Source organism: Neodiprion fabricii, chromosome 3 (genome assembly GCF_021155785.1).
Source record: "Neodiprion fabricii isolate iyNeoFabr1 chromosome 3, iyNeoFabr1.1, whole genome shotgun sequence".
NCBI classification, from domain to species: Eukaryota; Metazoa; Arthropoda; class Insecta; order Hymenoptera; family Diprionidae; genus Neodiprion; species Neodiprion fabricii.
This window is the reverse complement of record NC_060241.1, coordinates 40,025,449-40,043,102: the sequence shown is the minus strand read 5'-3', so window position 1 is coordinate 40,043,102 and position 17,654 is coordinate 40,025,449. Positions and strand designations below refer to the sequence as shown.

Genomic DNA, 17,654 nt, shown 5'->3' with positions numbered 1-17,654 from the left:
TATCAACTAAAGAGTTCCAGGAGCACCTTATTTAAGACACAAACTGATCCGCTGGCAGCTGTAAAGACGAAAAAAAATTTTACTGACAATTATCCATCATAAATTCGATAAAAAGGAAAAAAAAGATTAAAAATGAAATGTGCCCGATCTTCCACTCAACCGACAATGCTCATCTTTCGCCAGAATTTTTGTTTCTACCTAAACTAACTATTTCAGGTGTGGCCCGTTGGAAAATCGAAAATTTTTTTATTTTGAATCACCCTAATGTATATAATTACTTTGCTCTGAAAATCCTGGCTATTATATATATATATATATATAGTATATTCCTCTAATGAAAAATCAATACTCCTTTCTTTCAATTTATACATTAATTACCATTTATATACTTCAAAATTAAAATAATAATTAATTGTAACATGTGACAATGCGTGACGTACATACGCATACATAAATACATACATACATACATAAGTTTAATGCGCGTCCACCTGAATTTTCAGTTGCATATACATAGTACAATAATGCATAAGTATATCGTGTATCGTTAGTGTTGGTAGAGATATTACAGAAAAATACTTGTGCGATCGACATATATGGGCTGTTTTAAAACATTGGGCGCAAGGCGGTGTATGTAATAAGTATATATATACTATACATATACAACAACAACAACAAGAACAACAACAACAACAACAATGGTAGTAATAATTATGATGATGATAATAATAATAATAATGATGATGATGATGATGACAATGATAATATTGACGACGATAGTAATGTGTCCAAAAATTCACCTTGCCAATTACTTGATTTCAAGACAAATAGAACGGTTTTCAATTTATAAGCATTTATTCCTACATTGACTGTTGTTTCTTTACTGTTTCTTACATGGAAATTACTTTGCATAACAAGAAACTCATAATGTCAGTTACATAGTACCAGTGATAGTAATAATAAAAACAACAGTATTAAGAGACTATTAACGGTTCAGTTAGTTCTAATTTTTCTAGTCAATTGCACAGGTTTGCTATTATAATTGAAACTTTACGTGATGATTATAATTAAAAAGTAGTTTTATTACAAATGGTTTGTATGGTTTAATATATGTGTATGTATATATAAATATATTTAGGTAAGATTTCATACTATATGCATTCATACTTTCTTTAATGATTTTTTTACTCTATGTTTCAATGATTTTTCCATTTATTCTGATATAGTTTTAAATCCAGGCATGTAAAATTTCACTAAACCTTCATGAGACGATGGTGAGAAAGGGGCAAATGTTTGTGAAATAAATTATCATGCGGTTTTCCATGCAGACTTGCAATGATTTCTCTAGTTATACATCTGCCTAACGAGAACATGATCAAATTACGAAGAAGTCCCAGATTACAAGATAGAAAAGTTTTGTCAGATTTTTTTTATGGAAAATCCCATAAGTGTATTGTATTTTATGCCTAGTTTTCTTATACAATTTCGTTCCCTTGTGCTCATATAAAGTTAAATATTTCTCTTCCATTTTTGCTTGGTAATTGACCGCTCAATGCGCGGTTTTTCTAACAGCTTATACACATACTCGGTATGACTCTGTAGATGAAAGTGTGATTTTTTTTCTTTCCTTTTTTTTTTTTACAAAACGTGAAAATCAATGTTAAAATCTGAAAATATATATTTTGTAAAAATAAAAAATACTCTTGGCAAATACTAATTGTATCTAATATGCAATCAATATAATGCTTTTGTGCCGAGTGGACAATCAATATTACCTACAATATGTATGTATCTATGTATATCTTATGCGCGTTATGTTAGTTATATGTATTTATGGTATCATATGTATGTAGATGGAAGTTAATGAACGAAGCGAAAACGGTATAATTACGGTGAGTTGAAGTATAATAAGAGAAATAAAAAAAGACACTCGAATACAATGAAAAATATCCATCTATTTAAAATGCAACAAGACTCTACAAGATGTAGGTATATATCTGATTGTGATTCATCACTTGCACATACATCGTACTCGTATGTCATCAAATAATTCAAAAGAATAAAGATCATTACAATAAATTAGCCTCATCACGCTCGCTTATCATAGTGTGAATTTTTTTTTTTTTTTTGTAATACGGCTTGAATTCTATTACAATCGTACATATCGATTGTATTCAATACGTAGGAAGTTTTTCGAGCGCGGTGATGCGTTATCGTAACTGATTATTATGATTATTAAATATTCATTCATCTCACATTCAATCCTGTTAGTGTGTTATACATAAACCTATACGCGAAATAGATATATTAATGTACTATATATACTTACATACGCGCGAGTTTGATGTACAATATGCATATACCATACGTATTGCACTGTTATTATTATATTAGAATTCTACACAATAAAATATACAATATGTTTTCAGCGTACAGTAAAATTTCTAGTAATTAAGTAATTAATTAAGTAAGTATAATACAAAGGAAACAACAAGGGACATATAATCGCGTATACCGGGTGTCCTTTAACTAACAAAGTTGAAAATAAGCATGGGAACGAGTAAATCCACCCACGAGCACAAATTATACACCTTTGTGATCTTTTATTCATCACTTGCACATCAAACGATGATGCTTGACATTCGTGACGGTAATCAAATCGCACAAAGAGCATGTTAAAGTTACAGGTGACGGACCGAGCTTACGCGATATGGATACTCGAACAGAACTCATACAAATTATAGGAAGTATATATGAAAAGTTCTGGACTAAGCCTTGGTGAAAATTAATTTCTTATCCTTCTTTATTTCTTCTTTTCAAATCTACTACGTACATAATGCACAGCGAGTGTCTCTATCTGCGGAACGATGCGTGCATCTTTATTCAAGTTGCTTGTATAAGGCACACGTATCGTTCGACAGATAGAAAAACTTACAGTGTATATGCACGTACGTATAGATATAATAAAATACTATGAACGTTACTTGCAGTTGATGTATTATGTACGAGAGGGGATACGGCACCGTATTATAATAAAGGCACGTCTATGTGTATAGTGAAGTGAAATTGCCGAATACCGTCCTCCAGGCTGTTGAAATCCAGCTGAGAAAATTAAAATTTTTGAATCGCAATGTCATAGTAGCGTTTCCCATATAAATTCAATTTTATTGCTACATGGGTTATATTACGACATAACGTTTGATGGAAGCTCTGAACCTGAATAATAAACAAACAAAAAGATTAGTTCAAAATGAATAATCAAAGAACTAAGATTTTTCACCTTTTGTCGATACTGTGCAGCATGTATGTATAGTTGGAACAGTTCGAAACTTTTTATAAACTTCTAATTGTTTTTGCAGTAAACTCTTACTTCCCGACAGTGAAAAACAGAATGCAGAGATGACGGTATTCAGCGCTTTTCCTCTAATATTGTTGCAGATGAATGTAACAGTTATTAATTCATGGACACCCTGTATATATTTGTACACATACTTAATATGCAATGGTTGAAATGATCTTCAAAATACTGTATAATTCGATGAAATACTCTCTCGCAGTGAAATTTGTGTATTTTTTGAGATTCCTAAGTGGGTCAGTTTCAGTTTGTAAAATTATAGTTCAAATGATTAGGAGGCATATACAACATTCACCATGTAGTGCGTAGTTATGTAGGAGCATGTATTAATGTAGTTGGTAATAATAATTTATGTCCATAAAATGATCCGGTGAGGTTGCACCTGCAAGGTAAAATATTATAATTGAATATAACAGGTAATAATATATATATGCGTGTGTATAAATGTACATACACTATACATATATATGTATGTATGTATGCATCTATATATATATTAGTATGTGTGTATCTCCAAATAAAAGTATCCATAGCAATTGAGAATAATAAATTGTCCTCTTGAATTCCATGACTTATCGTTACATAGAAATAGGTTTTCTTCTTCAGCATGTAACATACAGCGAGTAAAGGGAGTAAATCCAAGAGTACGAAGACAGTGGCGGCGCGCGGTCAAACACCAGTACTGCCTGCAACGACAGGAGGACTGACCTTTGCGCGCCTTGACTAGCAAACTATCCAATGGCACGCTTTTATTCCTGTCGCCGGGTACAAGGGTGGGTTTATATCTTATCGCAGTCACTTCGTCTACACGCATGCTTTAATCTACATAATACAGATGGGGCATTTTGGAACTCGAATCCACTCGCCTCTGACTTTAAAAATGCGGTATCAACTATCGCTCTTATGGATTGCAAAAAAATGACATTTCCTTAAAGTGAAATTCACAGGTAGGTTGAATTGAGTTGGAATGCCCCACGTTTCGTATATGTATACATATACAACAGATATATACACATACCTGTGTGTGTGTGTGTGTGTGTGTACATATATATATTAATATATGTATATTAATATATATTAATTAATATATATATATATATATATGTATGTATACATATATCTGTTATGTATGTCTGTATGTATGTCTATATATAACAGAGTATGAACATTTCGAACCATGCTTTGCAGGAAATTCACATGAAAATGTTAACTGAACCAATGTGATTTGTGTTTTGCATATAAAACTTTTGTTGTAAACTTTTTTCCCCCACTGGAATTGTATGGCCGAATTCGTTTCCGATGAAGTCATGAAACGGCGTTCACTACTTCTATCCAGCATTGAATGCATAGGAGAAAAACTTTGGCATTTTATAGCTCAATAATTATGACATTTTGAACTTATACCCATTGTCTTTGGGTTAGTTCAAGTACTGATTATGGCGTCAGTTGCAGTTCGGAAATAAAGTCTCGATTGTTTATAATTAGTCTCGCGCTGATTAGGAAAATAAATTTACTCACTGTAAATAAAATATGTGTACAATTGACGTATTACCAAGAAGTTTACAACAAACATTGACGATCACCAGTACAGAAGAAGTAGAATAAAATTACATGCTCGGCAATTGGCTAATCGCCCAATCACTCTCAGAGCTAAAAGATTGTTCCAGCCAAAGCAAATGTCCGACGTAAATTAAGACATCACGCAAAATCCCTACAGCCAGCTATGACCAGTGCAACTGTACCAGCGATACATCAATCATACGCAACTCGAGATTCAAGTGGTGAACCAAGTTTCACAATCAGATAATACTCGGATCTCGGTGATTGTGAGTTCTACATACATACGTATACGTCTCTATCTTAGGTGTTACGAACTTGATCTGGGTAATGGTTATAGATAAAAAATAATCACTGTCCACGGTGATTTGCTAATTATCTTCCACCATCAAATTGACAACAAGGGGCAAAACTTGTTCCTCGTCCTTCGTTCGCATATTACCGACTGCTTAGAGATAAGAAAGCCTTGTCATAGAATCGAGTTACAACAATACAAAAAATTATTGTATTACCTGCATTCAATAAATGATTGTTAGATACGAAGATTCCCAATCTACTTAACCGAACTACAAGGCACGGCAAAGCGGTATACCTAATTTTAAAATATGAATTACGTTCACGGACCGCGTGAAGATATTACAAAATGAAAATGTCGATTCAAAAATCAGGGAAACTGATTCCAAGTGCCTGGTTTTCTACAAAATACCTCAATATGTTTGCGGTAATGAATAAGTTAACTCGACTCCGTGCATGATCTTTCTTTCTCCGTTTGCGGCACAAAAATATGATAACACAATATATATATCAGGCTCAACTTGACTTAGCGGTAATCAACTTCCCTGCATTATGTAATTCTTAATTTTTTGTCTTCCTTCCAATTACAAAATACGTATGTATTATCGTACTGCACCAGCACGATACCGTGATACGTTACGGTAGATGGACTCCAGTGACTGACGAAAGAGATAGATAGAGATAGAAAGAGACAGAGAGAGAGAGAGAGAGAGGGAGAGAGAGAGAGGGAGAGAGAGAGGGAGAGAGATAGAGATAGATAAATAGAAAGAGAGAAACATAAATTCAGTTTCGCCCCCGCCCTCCGGCCTTTCCCTGACAGCCCTGGCTCGTCTAGCTCCAAGGGCCCAGGAAGGTGATGCTCCGTTATCGCACCAGGCCTGTGAGCATCTGTTGCAGGTTGTCGTACTCAACGCACGGCACAACTTCGTATTTTAAGTTGACATATCGACGGGCACAGGTATTTCCCCCTTGATATCGGACTATAATGCCGTTGGAGTTGCAGTGGGGCTCCGTAAAGAAGCGGACGAAGCAAACTACGGCTGCCAGAACCAAGTCACAATAGTTCGTACTGACGAAGGTGCATTCGCTGGATGATATCGCGGCAGTCGTTGAACACTCTCTTTATATTCTCGGTGTCAACGGCGCACGTGAAATGTGGGTAACAATAATGCTTTCCATCCCCACTCGCCGTGCTTATGCGCTGAAATTATTCATCGGCAATATTATAATCATGGAGAAAACAAGGAGGGGACAAACATCTCTGCTATACACTGTTGGCAAAAATATGTTGAAGTTTCATATTTTTCTTTGAATATCATGATGGCTTATATTTTATTTTGTTTCAGCAAAGTAAGATAAACTCAGTATTTTCAACGCGAAACAATCTGCTGATACTTCAATTCTTTAAACCGGACGTCAATAGGAAAAACATTGCATGAGAGTAATTTCAATATGACCATTATTGGGACATGCTCGAATAATTTCACATTGACTGAAATTATTGCCAACAGGGTACGAGGCTGTTTCCGTTTCTCCTCAAACACTGTTGTTTCTCAATATTGAGATTGTTTTGACGGAAATAAAAATTGATTAGGTTTACTTTAAAAATATAAATTATTAGTAGCATTGAATTGGAAAGAAACTATTTTGTTACCTGTGGTATTGGAATAAGCGCGATTTGGTGGTTTAAAAATACATGCGGTTGCATACATAAAATAAGTTCCGATCTATCAATATAGTAGAAAGATTTCGGGACTTGCAGCATTAACCTTATCGTTTTTTACCTAGTTGGTAAAATATTAATTATGCATGTGATATTTTTTACTTGGTAATGAAATTTGAAGGGCATAGAGAATTCAAAATTTCTTCATCCATAAGAAGTGAAGAACTTCACCAAAAATGGTCTTTGCTCAATGATTCAGCGATGTTGATTAAAACCAAAAAATGTAGGTTCGTATATTTAAAAGCCATTTTAATGACAGAATTAACTTGGAAGTTGACATCAAGCCCGCTGAATGTAAAAATGTTCCCATCGTCTTGACTCGAATACAAATAACGGCAATAGTGGAAATCGAGTAGATTATTGTGACTAGCAATACTGACCAGGAACTCGTCTCGGATGAAGTATTTCGCCCTAATGACGTCAGGGGGTTCCGAGGGATCCGCGACGACGCCTGGCTCAACGGGTGTCTGGTATCTCGCAAATTCTGGAAAGTAGTCCTCGAGCTTGTGTTTGCCGGCTTTGATTTTCTCCGCTAGAAGATCTTGCTTGTTCAGGAACAAGATTACGGATATCGTACGGAGCCATCTGCGAATATAGAAAGTCATACAACCATCACCCTTGTGTCTTCGATGCCTCTACGCTCTTTTCCTATTCACAGATACATTCGTTCATCTATCGGGAGAATTTGTAGAAATGTCTGTTGTGAAATTTAGCATAGGATAAATCGGTCTGTGTTTATGCAATTTGGAGACAATTTATGGACCGACATTTCTTTCATGGTAGATGTGCGGGGAGAAATTAAAGATTTCAGCCAATCGTGAAAAATAAACAAATGTCAATCGGTAAAATGTACCTCGAGTCGCATAAATGCAGGCGAATTTATTCCACCTTAAATTACCGATAGACATTTCCACGAACGCGCCCGGTATACAGGGTGTTTATGTTAACTCTAGACAGACTTCTAGGGTGTGTTGAGGCTGCCTTGACAAGCATTTCGAGGTAAGACACCCATGGTCGGAAGCTCATCCTAACGGCTGTCGAGGGCTTTGAAGGATTTGGTAATGAATCAGATGTGATCACTTGCGTCGCAATGTTTCATGCGCCCGTAGATAACAGTACGAAATTCTTGTCCGAAGTCTACAAAACAATAAACTTGACAATAAAAAAATAACGAAACAATTTCCGGTGCTCATAAACAGAATTTGAAAAAGTTATGGAAAACTAAAGGCCCAAGTGTACATGTGCACAGTGTGTAGTGGATTCCTGTGAAACATGACAAATTTCACGTATTCCGAACTACGAAAAATTATCTGTTATTTTTCTCATTGTTTATCTTTTTTTTAAAAAAACAAAGCTTATCGTTTTGTTGACCTCACACAAGAACTTTGTACCGTTGTCTACGGCCGAATGAAACTTTGGGTCGAAAGTGATCGCGTCTGATTCATTGCACCAGGAACAAGAGCGCGGTACCAAATCCTTCCAAGCTCTCCACAGCCGTTAGAATGAGTTTCCGACCATGAGTGTCTTACCTCAAAATACTTGCCTAGGCAGTCCCCGTGCACCATAGAAGTCTGTCCAAAGTCAACATGAACACCTTGTATATTTATTCACAGGCCAACGCATGCAGAGATAATTTCAATGATTTGAAAATTAGGCCAGCAACAACGTGCCATACGAACTATAATATTCCTATTGGTTATGTGAACAACATTTTTCAAACTTAGTCATTGGACCTGTTGTACCATGACAAGAAATCTTGGTAGGAATTAGAAGGAGATGAATTAATGCAATTCTACAGCATTTTGTCTTAATAAGTTGTAGAGTTCAATCGAGGATATATTTCGTTAATATCATTGAGCGCTAGACGTTAAAGATTGTAAATGTACGCTGTGTAATTAAGTCCTAGGAAGCTAACAAGCTAGGAAAACAAACAGGGGAATAAACATTCGGTCAAACCAACAAACAACCAGCCAAATGAAAGAGGGAAGAAAGGAGGTAAGGAAGGGATACGGAAGGAAGGCAGGAAGGAAGGAAGGAAGGAATGAAGGAAGAGAGGGATGGAGGAAAGGAACTGGCACTCACCGGTTATTCCAAATGCTCTTGAAGAGGTCGAGACTTTCTCTGAGTCTGAGTTTCGTCGGGTCTTCCCTAAGCACCATGTTGTAACTACTGCAGGCCGTCACGAAGATAATGGCTGTCACATCGTTAAAGCACTGTATCCATTTTCTCCTTTCGTCTCGCTGCCCGCCGACATCGAACATGCTGTAAAAAGATCATTATCACGGTTCGGGACGTGCGTTACTTACCCGTAATTATATAGCATACCAATATATTAGACGTAGCTGCTACCGCGTTTGTTCAACGCTTCCCACTATCAACCCGAACCACAATCAAATAGCAGCTCGCCCGTAAATTCAAGTGTTGAGGTAGTTAATAAATTAATATATACATACAGAATATGAAAACTTACTGAAAGTTGACTTTGTCGACTTGAAACCGCGTCTCGAAGATACCGGAGGTGAGGACTCGACACCTCAAGATATCCTGCAAAAAGCAACGTGCGTGTTTATTCTTATCACCATCAATTTATCGTGATTTGTCATTATTCATCACTGTATTGATCAGAATCACGATCTACAAATAATAATTACAACAAACTTCACATCGGTATAGAAATCGACGATCCATTATACGAAAATCAAATTTTTAAACAAGTGTGTACATATTGCAATCGTCGGATGATCTAGCACCAATGGATGTAAATTAGTATATAAACAAAATGTTGAGGAATTATCGCTCACCTGTTCCGTAGGTGTGTAGTCGAGTTGTTTCACTATCGCTACTTTGTCTAGGAAGCTAAAACATAAAGATAAGACATACACTGTAGTAAATATAATACGATATGATTACACGATTTTTCTTAGGCTTATAGAGTATCGGAACAACATAGCCACGGAGTTCAATGATGTTTCTATTTAAGTAATTCTAGTATGGACTGGACGGTATATCAATCCATTCATGTGTTTCGCCTATTTTTCACACAGGTATGTACGATATAACTGAGGGATGAACTGTGATAAATATTTTAATCGATTTAGACCTGTTTTCGCTTCTATTACTGTTTCAAAGCGATTTTATTAATGTATTCAGGGTATTCTAGAGTAACATCTTAATTACGTAACGTAAACCTGTTAAGATATAAGAATATTGCCGCTCGGGAAATAAAATTTACAAGTCAGGTTAATACATGTTAACCGATTTCCCCCAAACACCTGCAATTTTAATTATTGCGATAAGATCCTGTCAGACTGAGTCCCGTTTTAAAAAATCCATTATAACCGTTATTTGGCTTATTAACGTTTTGACGAGGAGCTACTATTATAGGTGTGTGTACGTATTTGAAAAGAGAACCTGGCTTGATTTTCAATTTATATCTTCTAGCTTAGGTATTTTTCTCTTTTATTCTTAAACGCAATCGATGCCATTCAGACATTCTCTCAATTGGCGGATTGAACCGATGTCACAGGTAAATAAAATGTCGATAACTGTCATACTAGTAGGATCAATGTCTATAAAATAGCGAATTTATTGTGACACAACCATTTTCCGCACAGCTAAACGTCGTACGACAGTAAATTTTGTTAACGACTGCAAACTACAATAAGAAACTGTGCTATCACATCTATCAAGTCGGATTAAGGATAACGTCATATCGATACTATTCACGGGTTTGCACGGGTTTGCAGCCGAATTTTTCAGCATTTCTTCATTGATAAACGGTAAAATTAGTTATCAGGAGAAAAAAAAAAAGAAATAACATGTTTTCGCAGAATATAAGGTATAAGAATCCTTGCAAAACCTGTAAATCGTTCTTCCGAGTTCTATGAATACGTCCTCAATCGGTCAAGTCGTTCAGTAGAAAGAACAACGGTTAGAAGGTAAATAACGAGGGCGAGTCAAGCTGCAGCAATAGAATTAAAAACCAAAATATTGTGCGTCAAAACAGCTTAAACCAAAAATCAACACCTGGCTGCTGTAGCTCATTATCAGCGCAACTCAATCAACCCACTTTCGCCTTCAAAGATCATACATTCAACAGAATCCGATCATCCTGTGTGGCAGATTCATTGGTGGTTAGTTATGTGGTTTTCCGATCAAGATTCTAGAAATGAATCACAATAATAACCATGCTTCGAAATCATTTCACCAGACAATTGAAGACCTATTCGATTCTACGATATGTAGTAAGATAAAGTGTACCAGTTACTGATCCTGTCCCAATTACCGCCTTCTTTCTTGGTTTTATCTGATTAATCCTTAGTTCTAAAATCATCAAAAAATTAAATTCTAGTTTCTAACCATCTAGCAATTGTTTATAGTCATAGAGAAATTTACATCTTGTTCCTTCAATTTTTGATTATGGAAAATAAACGGAGTCAATAATTTGGTCTAAGCGCGTCAATACTCATACGCTTAACTTATAAAGAAATATCGAGTATCGAATAATTGCAAGCTGCACGTACATATTCGGCATTCGCTAGTGCATATCCAAGTGTGCATCGCATCCCGCCAGTAGTGTCATTCCGCGTTGGGTCAGACGCTGGCAAATGTAGGGCCGAGAGGGCCGACCAAGAAAAACCGAAACCTCTTACATGTTGAGCAATTCGACGGCTGACAAACACGGAATGAAACTACTAGCGCGATTTGCATGGGCGGGGGGGGCTCCGACGTGCTGCCATATTTCAAACGAATCGTTAAATTATCTTCCGAACTGATTGTTTTGTTACAAGTTGAAAAGAATCTTGTCAGTTTTCGAGGGGGATAGAAAATAGGAATATCAGTTAGTTGATGAAATGGGTCGTTATTTGAAACATTAACACAAGGGCAATTTTTTTTAGTTTTCAGTTTCTTTTAGAGTAAAAATTTCTTTCGTCATATCATAATAGATGCGTAGAAGTTTTTTTTTTCCCCATTTTAATGTTTGTTTTCCTGAAGCGGTTTTGTTTTAGGTAAGAGAAGCTTCGGTTCAGGATCTGAAAGCAATGAACTTGTGAGTAAAATCTTCAGGTTGACAAGTGTCCGGTTTTTAAGAAAAACGCATCCGCCACTAACGTGAACAATTTTCTTCGAATCATCAGCATGGAAGTATAAAAAATTTTCTCTTCACCGCCGGTGAACGCACATTTGGTTGAATCAACGACTTTTTTCTCTCACTATGGGAGTAAAAACCAAAAACCGTTTTGCGATGAAAAAATAATCGACTCGGTCGATAAATCGAGTTCGAAAATCGATTATTTTTCGGTCATTCTTACCGTTACCGACGGCTCGTTTAAGCCTGGACAATCCATCTAGATTTCCGCTCTGATTGCCTTTATGCACACACACACACACACACACATATATATATATATATGTATATATCAGTGCATCCATGGGTCTTAAATTCGATACACGGGCTTTCGCTGAGTTCCGCTACAGAAGACGCGAGGAGGAGGAAAATCGATCGAACGGTCGTGTGGGTATAAGGTGTACGTATATCGACACGCACAGGCATACAGAGGTCCGTACACCCCGCGAAAGCTAACCTAACCTAACCTAACTTAACCTAACCTAACCCAACGTCCGCAAGCAAACTCGGCGCTACCTAACCTCAACTTGAACGCCCCCCCCCTCCCCTCTAGGGTCCCTAGGCAGTCTAGGCTTGCGGCACAGCCACCCTAAACACCCCCTGACTGCCCTGAAGTGAGTGAGCCAACCAGCCAGCCTCCTGCACTCGCCCAGTTCTAATCCGGGTCATGGGTCACTGCCATCGCTCTGTGTCCAATTACAGAGGAGCGTCGCTTGAAGTCTGCAGCGGCGGTTTTGTCGCGGTTGCGAGACGATGTTGCCTACGATGCAAATTATCACAGCCGTCGGCGTCGCCGGGTTGGTTTGACGTTGCTCGGTGGGTAACACTTTTCTTGGTTTGTTTAAACATGGTGATCGGTATGGAATCCCTGACAAATTCAAGGATGTTTCCGGGACATTTTCAGGTTGTTCAACGACGTTCGGGAAAAACAAAAATACACGAATGCAGACGGCAGAGGGTACTGTACGTAATCGGCTCGATGCAACTTACGAGATATTATACGTTACTTCTACTACAACCTGTTAGTGGGGAAAAACGAATGAACCGATTCGATGCGGGAATACACATTTTTTTTTTAAACATGTACTCGGTGTACACAATTAAATGTATCATTCGCAGCAAACCTTACAAGTAGAATATTTCCAGGAATTTTTAAGGGCAAGCAAAATTCAACATTTGCCAGGACCTCGAGGACTTTCAGGACCACTGGACACCACGTTGTAGTTACAACAGAGATAAAATTTCAGCTCTACAAATTCTACGACTTTCTACGAATTTTTACGGAAACTGGGATATTTCGTGCAAAAAATAGTAAATATGCATACTTTCTCATAAAAACTTTTAAATTTTTATGAAAATTTGTATTTTTTCAGAAAAAAATTCAACAAGCTACTACAATTTTTAACGAAAATTGACAATTGTTTATGACAAACTTGGCAAATTTAAAACTATCTAAGAAATAATACGAAATGTTCCGATTTCTGTAAAAACTCATAGTAGAAGAGATTTTCACCAGGGTACTCTGTTATGCAGACATTGACTGTTTTCATTATCTAACATAATCGAAAATTATACAGCTGTAGGTTCTACGGGTCAGAAAATGAATATTAGTATCGAAGTTAGGTTAGGATTAGATTACTGTTTGTGGATTTTACTGTAATTTTCTAACTAACTAACCGTAACAAGATGAAATTTCCTTCAATTATACACGCTTGTCTGCACATATTTCAATCATTATCCAGGGTATCTAGCGTCAATGACGTATCAAACTCCCTGACATTTCCACGTATACCAAACGAAAATAGACATTTCCCAGCATTCGTTTCAACCTAACTTTACTACCAAACTCACGTTTTTCATGAAAATTATTAAAAAATTAGGCATCAGATGTCTCTATCGTAAGTTAAAAAGTCCATTTTTTCTTTCAGTTCAATTTTGCTCAAAGCCAATTAGCAAATAAAGTAATAAACACCCCGCTTCTAAGAAACTAACGGAGAATTAGAATTAGCCATTCTCTCGAAACATTGAAGGTAGAAAAATCGATCTGAGAGTATCATCTTTTTTTTCAGTACTTCGTTTTTTCGGACGTATGAAAATTCCCTGACAGTTAGTACCCTCTGTACTATCTCTTTTTTTAATTTTATTTATAAATTGTTGTACAATTACTATACAATAACTCGTAAAAATTGAAAAATAATTGGTACGATTGGACTGCGTTCAAGCCTTTTACACGTTATTAACGGCATAAGCGGTAACAATAAGTTCAAGTCGGTGCACCCTCGGCTGATTGCGAAGGGTCGGGGCGTAATGCCGCACAGGACGAAGGCTGCGTAGTAACTCTACGCTACCGGGTGTCTCCTGGGTCGAGGGTTAAGCGTGACCCGGTTTCGCCATGCCCTCCGACACCGTCGAGGTAACGCGGCGACCTTGAAGTCGCCGGCGTCGGCGTCGGCCATCTTTGTTCGTCCCACCCGCGTGCTGCCATTTTTAGGCGTCTGCGCTATATTTAAAGTCAACCTGTGCGTACGGTCTACACATATACTGTATACTATATATATATATATATATATATATATATAGAGAGAGAGAGAGAGAGATTAGATTTACATCGTGTACACGGCGTCGGTTTACATCGCGATGGCGCTGTTCAAAGATGATGAGAACTTTTCAACACCCGTAGAAAGGCGAAAATTCAACCCGAGAAATGAACTTGTCATCGAATAGGTAATACGTTTGCAGCGAGAGGATTTTTACCAAAGCAATTGTATTTGTACCGCGTTGCTTTTTTCTTCTTATTTATTTATTTATTTATTTATTTTTGTTTATTTTTTTTTAGAGAAAAACGTTGAAACTGCAGAGAGGCGGAGATTTACTGAACTGCACCGTGGGTCTAGAAACGCCGCGATATGTTTAGGAAACTTTAACGCTAAGGAAAACTACTCCGACCATTACTCGACTAGCTCTGTTTCTCTTTAGTTCGTTTTCTCTATTTTCGTATGTTTAGGAAACATCGGATATTCAGGGAATTGTATACAAACAGCAGCAGCTCGGTTAAATTAAAGCCGAAGGAGTGCAGTGCGCAATAGAATCTGCATCTTAAAGTTCAAAGCCGTTCGTCTATTAAACTTACTTGAGACTCTTTCTCGTACTTTAACCACGATTTTTTCCACATGTCAAATTTACGATTCAGAACTTTCAGGCCAGTCTGCAGGCCACGGCTACGTATTTTAATATTCGAATTTTTGACAAAAATAAAAAAGAGGGTAAAAAAAAAATAACTATACACGTACAACCTTGTGGAAATTCTATATCAATGTTATATGCTGGTGTATTATCATTTACTAACTTCACTTCATATTATTAATTTTGTCTAGCAGTAATAAAATTGAGTGCATACACCATAGAAATGATGCACCTTAGGGTGGTTCTTACAAAGGTCATTTTTGAATTTCGAGTGACTCGCCCCGCCAAATCAGCTCCACATAATTAAAAAATAATTCCCTCGTTTTTCAAGCTTTTATCTCAACTCTAACCCGTGCCCCGAAGAAGTTGGATTACCCCATTCAACCCTTTCAAGGGCACATCGAATCTACCGAATGGATTTAGATGAACTTTGGTCTGAGGAGATTTTTTGGATCGCTGATTACCAATCTGTACTGAAAATTCAAAGTGGCGGGTCCAACACGTTGGACCAAAAGCTCAAAAGTCACTGATATTGTCACATTGGATCCAGCATTTCTGAATTTTGTAATTTCGAGCTCAGATTCGTAATCAGTGACCTCGAAAGCCCCCGGGTACCGAGTTTCATCGAAATAGAATGATTTTTTGGATTTCGGTCCACCGCATCGTCTCCGCCATTTTAAATTTTCAAATTTTGAGTTGATATACCCTATACCAAATTTTATCTAAATCCGTTCGATAGATTTGATGTGCCTCTAAAAGGGTTGAATGGGATCCACCCTCTTTGGGACATGGCTTAGAGTTGAGATGAAGGCCTGAAAAAATTAGGGAATTATTTATGAATTATCTGGAATCAATTTGGGGAGCGAGTAGGTCAAAATTCAAAAATGATCTTTTTACGGCCAATCCTAAATTGTACATCCACCTCAATATCTTTGGCGCTGTAAGATCGCAGCTGTAATCTCTTGTACCTATAACATGTATTGACATTACTAGGAACAACTTGCGTTACCAAGTTTACATATAACATATAATTTGTTGTAGAATACTGAAAGGCGGTGTGATGTAAGTTAATTATACTACACTACACACATAACGTATACACAAAACGGTATGTCAGCATACGACATTCACCCCATAACTCTGACTGAAGCGTAAGACTCGAGAGGCAAGACTATTGCATGTCTGCCTGAAATTACACTACAGCATTTAAGTAGCGTGAATAGTCCACCACTACTTAGACTCTTGCAGAATACATACGTATACTTCAATTCGCGCCAACTAATTCTTGTTGTTCCTTCATCTCCGCCTGCAGCAATTCATCCCGCATCAAAGAATGAGAGACGCACCTTACAGGTAAACGCTCGCTTAGACTAGTTGACGTCTTACATATCCGATCGAATCGCTGAGCGTTTTCACGCATGTACGAAAGAAAGACTAAAAAAGAAATCGTGTAATCCTATGATAGTCTTCCGAAATACTTTGAGAGGCTCGAAGAGCGTTACAGGTGGAATATCGACGCCACCTCGAATGAACTCGCTCGCCTCAAGCAGTTTCCAACGACCGAATGCTGTACGAGCGTTATGTTGTGGTTCATGTACCTACCATGAATTCCAATCACTCCAAAACCATCGTCGTACAGTCAAGTATTCGTAGTAGACAAAGCTTAACCGCCGTCAAGAAGGAAAGTTTATACATGTCGCAACAATTACTCTATTCCAACTTCGGATGACTTCATCGCCTGTTTCATGAGCTGTGAATCAATTTTACCGACATTGTGTCCGGTGGCCCTGGAAATGTCCTTGAATTTTTCTTGTCTTCTGGAAATATTCCACTTTTAACGTCTTTCAATTTGTTACGAATTTTTTACTCGACACCATGTTACAAGAGAGTTCAATCGGAGAAAAAAATATTTAGTGAAGGTGCGGTGCAGGACTTTTTCGGCGTGATTACTGCACGGAGGTCAAACGGCGCCGAAAGATTACACCTTAGAGTTAATCGCATAAAAATGAAAGATATACCGTCGCCTGGATTTTCGTCCGACAATTATTTCTCAATTCGTGTTCCTTGTCGCGACTCGATTTTACTCGTCGTCTCTGCGTCGCCTACCTACAAGGTAAAACACATGCACGTATCGAACACTGAACCGGGCTGTGTGTAAGATGCCGATGGCGTTGTCGTTTAATCACGAGCTACTAAAACTACTAATTTGTATGCGGCGTGCAGTATGCGATACAGCTGAACGATAGGTGACCACCCACCTATTTGTACAATGCAAGATACGGACCTGACGGAAAAATCTCTCACACTCTACGCGTGCATTGCCAGGGTGAGCACGAATTTTTGAGAATAAGATTCCATCGCGTTTCCGCAGGTTTTCAGAAAAATATAATGTACAAAAAAGTCAAGTTGGCCAA

At 37.4% G+C, this 17,654-nt stretch overlaps 1 protein-coding gene across 1 annotated transcript in view; it reads right to left on the bottom strand.

Annotated features, from left to right (window-relative positions):
• Positions 1–4,848: 4,848 nt before the first annotated feature.
• The window catches only part of LOC124178600 (guanine nucleotide-binding protein G(s) subunit alpha), a 28,332-nt gene continuing 15,526 nt past the window's right edge, over positions 4,849–17,654 (bottom strand). The window contains exons 6-10 of the mRNA XM_046562060.1: positions 9,731–9,785; positions 9,400–9,473; positions 9,012–9,191; positions 7,310–7,514; positions 4,849–6,407 (exon numbers count right to left, since the gene is read on the bottom strand). Of these exons, the coding sequence (XP_046418016.1) occupies positions 6,261–6,407; positions 7,310–7,514; positions 9,012–9,191; positions 9,400–9,473; positions 9,731–9,785 (661 nt within the window). The 3' untranslated portion in view covers positions 4,849–6,260. The remainder of the gene's footprint in view (positions 6,408–7,309; positions 7,515–9,011; positions 9,192–9,399; positions 9,474–9,730; positions 9,786–17,654) is intronic.